A 6,680-nucleotide genomic window follows, 5' to 3' on the forward strand; every position below is an offset into this window, starting at 1 on the left:
TTCTGTGTTAAGTCCTGTTTCCCTGTGAGTCTCTGTCTTGTCCTCCCTGTTTGATTCCAGTTTCAGTCTAGTTTACTGATTACCCTCCCTGTGTATTTAAGTCCAACTGTTGTCTTTGACTTTTGTCGGATCCTCGTCGTGTGTCGTCTGCCAGTGCCCCGTGTTCCCTGTGCTGTGCTGCTGGATTTATTATTAAATTCTTCATAATCATCTTCATCCTGGGTCCTCCCTGCGTTCTCCCTCACCACCTCACTAATACTACAAATCATGACAGAAGGATCCGACCACTAAACGGTGAGGAACACTACTTATCATCATGGGCCCAGAGACTTGGAGTGAGTACACCGATGCAGACTACCGCCACCTCCTCCAGCAATACAAGGATCGCCCGAACATGTTAGAACTGGTGCTTGAACTTTATGAAATTTACTTACGAGACAAGCACACCTCCAAGCCTGCTCCAACTGTTCCAGTTCCTCCTTTGTTTCCCGCCCCATTCACAAGTGCTCCTGTGTCTACTCCAGCTCCATCCGTCCGCTCCACACATTCAGCTCCAGCCACTGCTCTGACGTTCGCCTCAGCTCCCCCTGCTTCAGTCATCGTCCCTGTTGAAACTCCAGCCACTCTGCCTCCCGCTTCCACTGCTGCCTCAGTCACTGGCCTCAGTTCCCTCAGTGCTGCCTTTGAGGCTCTTAGAGCTTCAGGTTCCCCTGTGCCCTGCCCAAGACTCTGCCTTCCTGTGCTTTTCCAGTGCCGGCTCCAGTTGGGCCCCTAGAGACTCTCTGTGCTCCCTCCGAGTCCCCGACTCCAGAGCCTGCAGCCGGCCCTCCGTCAATTCGATGTCTCTTCTTGTTTATTTTTGTTAACCCAGTTTATGTTTCCTTCTAGATCGGCTTGCTGCTGTTCCAGTTGTTTCAGTTTCTGCTTTGTTTTAGTTTTGCTCTGTGTGGTTTTACTTTCTTAGCTTTTACAGAGGAGTCCTCCAAGTCATTTTAATTACTCGGAGGACTAATTTTAATATGCGAAATAAGATGCTTTTCCTGGGATATAAGCAGTTTTAGTGTTTAAGGGATGAGCTGAGTAGAATTATTTTTTTATTTGTCGTGTTCAACAGGATTTTGAGTGAGTGTGTTTGGGATCACTTCTATATTTTTACTTTTTTCCCCAAAATAATCTGAGTAATTGTTAACAGAATTGGTGAAATATTTTCCTGGCCCAACGTAATTGTCAGTTTTAGCCTTACCTTTCACTTTATTTTGATAAACTATCAATATTACACACAGAAAACAAAAACAAAATCCTACTTTACAAACCCATAATCTCCTAAAAGAGGACTGGGCTTGAGCCAAGGCTGATGCTTGCCTACCCTGTTCATGAAACCAGCAGTTAAAGGGTTTCTTTTGTCCATATACGTACAATAGTACACATACATTACTTTCATACATGGAAACACAATACATGACACTACAAGGTTCTTTTAAAGTTCACCAAGAAAGGACACCTTTACATTGAAATATGTTATTTTGTCCTTGGGATGATGCATTTTACCTTGTTATGGTTGTTTGTTGCCTGTATGATGTCCATCAGCTGACACTGAAATCAAACAGAAAAGAGTCTACAAGTGACGAAGCAGCTGAAGCAGCAACCCAAAGCTAACTGAGGAAGCTAATCCCATCCAACCCTGAAATCAAAATGAGAATAAGAACCTCATACCTGCAGCTGATGTTCAGATGAATCCTAACATTTCTGTCTGTGTTTCCTCTGCAGGTGAAGGCAGTGTGAGCTGATGTGAGCAGCATGGATCAGGATCAGGAGATGAATAAAAGCGTTCCTCTGCTCAGAGAGCAGAAGAAAGGGAGCAGAGGTCAAAGGTGAGACCAATGTCTCTGACTGGCTGAGCTCAGCTCTGATATCACTGCATCTTCAGCGTTTCTGTTGTACAGTGTTACAGTGCAGAAGATCAGTCCACACAACATCCATGCTGCAGTCCCATCCACACATGTCTGACTTGGTGTTGCTCACTCTGCTACGCTTTTGGTTTTTCTCCATTTCATGAACATCCACTGTAGAAGCTAAGCCAAAGCTTTAAGCCCCTGAGGTGGTACACCGGGGTAAAATTGACCCGCCGATCACTTAGCCGCTTAATTGAAATGAGAGCCGTTGTTCTGCCAGATCAGCATATGCTTAGCACAAACTGACGGCTACATCTATCCGCAGGCATGCATACTCACTGCATGTATGAGTCTGAGCATTCACCACTCGGCTCATCCCGTCATAGTCAAACAGCCTCTCAATGGCCAGAACAGCTGCTGAGGTTTTCCAAATTTCACAATATGCCTGGTGACTTGGCTGCTCCAAAAAGCAGCAATCTCGTTATCAAAAATCCAGTTTTGTCTTAAACAACATCCTTGACCAACATGGACAGACACACAGTCTTCCACTTCCCCCAGGAGTCAATGGTGTATCCAGGCACAAATGTCCCATCAGGGCAAGAGGGCTCCACTTGTGAAAGTAAATATGTTGGACCTCACTTTGACAGACAACAACTGAGTCCCACACTGAGGGCAGCACACATAAAAGAAATTACTTAACATGTATCAACCTTTTTCATTTCTTTGCAGTGTTCAAATTCACACAACTGAAACTGTGACCTCTGTGGATCATCAACAGCCCTTATACAGGCTAGGAAATGAAAATGCTGTAAGTCAAATTTCATCACTTTTCATGCCAAGTGTTTGGACAGATGGGCATCAAATTTACTTCAGCCAATAGAAACATTTCTCCTTTCCTTTTGGAGAGGATAATGATTAATAATTAATCAGTGTGGTGTTGCGCAGGCTCTTTTATTTTGACGAATGCTGTGGAAACATGAGAGCGACAGTGAGCGCCTTCGCTGACCGGCCGTTACTGCGCTTAATTGCCGTTGGCTCGCTGAGTCAGGAGCGGTCACTGTGCTCTATGTGCCCACTGGTGGCGAACCGTTGCCACTGCAGTACAGCGCCTCTCAGCAAGAGAAGAGCAGTTTAAGAGCACAGCCAGCACGAGAAAAATAGAAGCAAATAAACAGAAAGAAAAGGGAGGGGGTGTAATTACTTCTGATGTCCATTCTCTCACACTCTCCCCTCAAAAATGAATGCCGTCCCGACATTCGGGTACCCTAGCTTTACAGCAAATAAATCAGCAAACATGTTGTTTTGATGCTTTACAATCATGCAGGAGTCAGAATGAATGTTCAAAGAGATGCTATGCTGTGTCCAGTCCGAAAATATGACATGTATCTCCTATTAATGTCACATTGTTGCAGTCGACGTNAAAATGCTGTAAGTCAAATTTCATCAATGTTCATGCTAAGTGTTTGGACAGATAGGCATCAAATTTACTTCAGCCAATAGAAACATTTCTCCTTTTTGGAGAGGATAATGTTGCACACTTAATAATTAATCAGTGTGGTGTTGTGCAGGCTCTTATTTTGACGAATGCTGTGGAAACATGAGAGCGACAGTGAGCGCCTTTGCTGACCGGCCGTTACTGCGCTTAATAGCCCTTGGCTCGCTGAGTCAGGAGCGGTCACTGTGCTCTATGTGCCCACTGGTGGCGAACCATTGCCACTGCATTACAGCGCCTCTCAGCAAGAGAAGAGCAGCTTAAGAGCACAGCCAGCACGAGAAAAATAGAAGCAAATAAACAAAAAGAAAAGGGAGGGGGTGTAATTACATCTGATGTCCATTCTCTCACACTCTCCCCTCAAAAATGAATGTCGTCCCGACATTCGGGTACCCTAGCTTTACAGCAAATAAATCAGCAAACATGTTGTTTTGATGCTTTACAATCATGCAGAAGGAGTCAGAATGAATGTTCAAAGAGATGCTATGCTGTGTCCAGTCCGAAAATATGACATGTATCTCCTATTAATGTCACATTGTTGCAGTCGACGTCATTGTACACAATGACAATCCACCACTTGATCCGCCAGTAGCGTAAATATCTGCAATCTCTTCTGAGAGTAAGGTACTTTAACCTACAAGTAAACTCTACCTTCAGAAACATGCTAAAACAGATACCCTGGGTACTCATATCATTCTAACTAAAACACATCAAAAGCAGTTAATCATGCAAATCATTCTAACTTATTCACATCACATAAAAGGCTGTCCCAGATTATGGTAATTAAATCTTGACATAGGTTTTCTTGTTCGAAAAGGATACCTTCTCACCCTGCGGGGTGATGTCAGTCTCTTCTTTGTCACTGGCAGCTGACTGGTGAGACTCATCTCCACTGTGCATGTTCTCATGTTCTCTGGATGAAAGTCATCTTCTAGTGTTGCATCCATGTCCTCACCAAGAGTTGGTTGCTGCACTGGTCCACCACCATCAGCTATGCAGTCCCTTTGCATGTCCTCGTTGTGTGGGTGGAACTCTGGTGCCTCCGCTCTCAGCTGACTCTCGATGAGATGATCTGACTCCATGTTGTGATGCTGTAGAGCTGCATGAATGATGGCTTCCCAGTCTTCTTCATCATCTGAGCTATCTGCATGTCTCTGCTCCTCTTTTTCTTTTTGGGGTCTTTTAGGTTGAGTGGTTACTTTTGGTTCTGTTGTTGAAAGGAAATCGCATGGAAGCAGCAGATTCCTGTGGATGGTCCTGATTCGCCCTTTTCCACTTTCTGGGTGAATTTCATACACAGGGCTGTCCTGATATTTTCTTTCTTTAACAATGTACACTTTATCTTCCCAGAATGCTCTTAATTTTCCTGGTCCTCCCTTCTCATTCAGATTCCTAACAAGCACTTGGCAACCTGGATACAACTCCCCTCCATGCAGTTTCTTATCATAGTGAGTCTTCCCTCTCATCGCCTGCTTACTGGCTGTTCTGGATGTCAACTGATAGGCTTCACTCATCCTTGTCCTCCATTTTTCTTTTTTTTTTTGTAATTCAAATTTTATTGATTTTCTGAATATCAGATACCGTTCCCCCACTTTAAAACAGGGGAAACTGTATCTGATGGGTGAAATATGGCCATCAGATAGGGGGAACGGTATCTGATGGGTGAAATATGGCCATCAGATAGGGGGAACGGTATCTGATGGGTAATATTGAGCATCAAATTGCATTGCCCTGTTTTCAATTCATATAGCACTATGCTATCTATCTATCTATCTATTATAATTATAATATATACAACATATATATATTATTATTATATATATAATATATATTATGTATTATAATTATAATATATATAATTTATAATGATAATATGTATAAAATATATATTATTTATTATAATATGTATAACATATTTATTATAATTATTAGTATTATTACTATTAGTTTCCCGCAAAAACGTGAAGAAAGTGTGACAACTTTGCCGAAGCGTGTTATTTGAGCTTTCACGGTGTCCGTAGTTCCACAGACAAGCGCGCCGAACAAGCGCGTGCTTGCTACGCGCGCGCTTTCTCAGTGCTCCTCACGAGCACGCGCGTATTTTGCCGCGTGGGCAGGGCGGAGCGGCAAGAAGACGAACGGGGAACCGTATCTGATGGGGAAACGCGGATTGACGTAACACCTGTTACGTAACACCAGCCGGGCCAGCCAGTGGGTGACGCAAGCTTCGCTGCTGTTCACTGATTGGCTGAGGGCGTGGACAAACAGAGCAGCGAAGAGAGAAGAAAAATGAAGGCGCAACATTTGAAACTCGCTGCAACACGGAAGTGATGGAAGATACAAACAAGCCGTTAACTAAAAAAGATGCCGGCTTTTTTCTTTGCTTCGGATTTCAATATTCAGCGGCAGCTCGATGGAGCCGTGAGGAATGAGCCGTTTTTGTCAGTAGTGGAGCGAATGTAAAGCCTCGTTAGCCGCTTCGGAGCCCCACGGTGAACACCGACCAGACGCAGCTGCTGCTCTCCAGCCAGGTGAGAAGTTTGTAGATTTATCTGTCTGGTTTTCACTACATTTAAGGTTGCATACATACAGTCATGGAAGACATTTAAAACACAAAGTCTGCTGTATTTTTATTGCTCAAACACAACATCAGCATTTTCTGAAGACACTCAGTTGCACATTACAGTTATAAATAACTCAATATTGTACAGCATGTTACCTTCATTTGTTTATCTTTGCATGAATCTACGTGCTTCGATTGTTTCTCATTTTGCTGTGCATCTGAGTTTCCCCCGTTGCGAGATAATAAAACATGTTATATGACATCCTATTGTAAAATGGCTAGATATCAGTTCTCTAATCAAATTATGAATTATTAATTGTAGACTGAACAATAAACCTGAAGAAAACGATAGTGGTATTTTATCCATGGCTGTATGCCTGCATAGGTCTAAAACTTACAAGTAATTACATTTTGTCTTTAATTTACACTATTCCACTTATTTATAATTCTGTATGTCTGGATGGTAAAACAAATGTTTGCATATACAGGTGCTGTTCATAAAATTAGAATATTGTGATAAAGTTCATTATTTTCCATAATGTCATGATAAAAATTAAATTGTCATATTTTAGATTCATTGCACACCAACTGAAATATTTCAGGTCTTTTATTGTTTTAATTTTGATGATTTTGGCAAACAGCTCATGAAAACCCAAAATTCCCATCTCAAAAAATGAGCATATCATGAAAAGGTTATCTGAACGAGCAGTTAACCTCATCATGTGGATCAACA

General features: G+C 42.5%; 1 protein-coding gene across 1 annotated transcript in view; it reads left to right on the plus strand.

Moving 5' to 3' along the window:
- Positions 1-972: 972 nt before the first annotated feature.
- The window catches only part of LOC103132782 (uncharacterized), a gene marked incomplete at its 3' end in the record, with an annotated part of 13,381 nt that continues 7,673 nt past the window's right edge, over positions 973-6,680 (plus strand). The window contains exons 1-2 of the mRNA XM_007544571.2: positions 973-1,871; positions 2,622-2,700. Coding sequence (XP_007544633.1) covers positions 1,798-1,871; positions 2,622-2,700 — 153 coding nt within the window. The remainder of the gene's footprint in view (positions 1,872-2,621; positions 2,701-6,680) is intronic.

The sequence above is a fragment of the Poecilia formosa genome, unplaced genomic scaffold (genome assembly GCF_000485575.1).
Source record: "Poecilia formosa unplaced genomic scaffold, Poecilia_formosa-5.1.2 Scaffold1314, whole genome shotgun sequence".
Classification (NCBI taxonomy): domain Eukaryota; kingdom Metazoa; phylum Chordata; class Actinopteri; order Cyprinodontiformes; family Poeciliidae; genus Poecilia; species Poecilia formosa.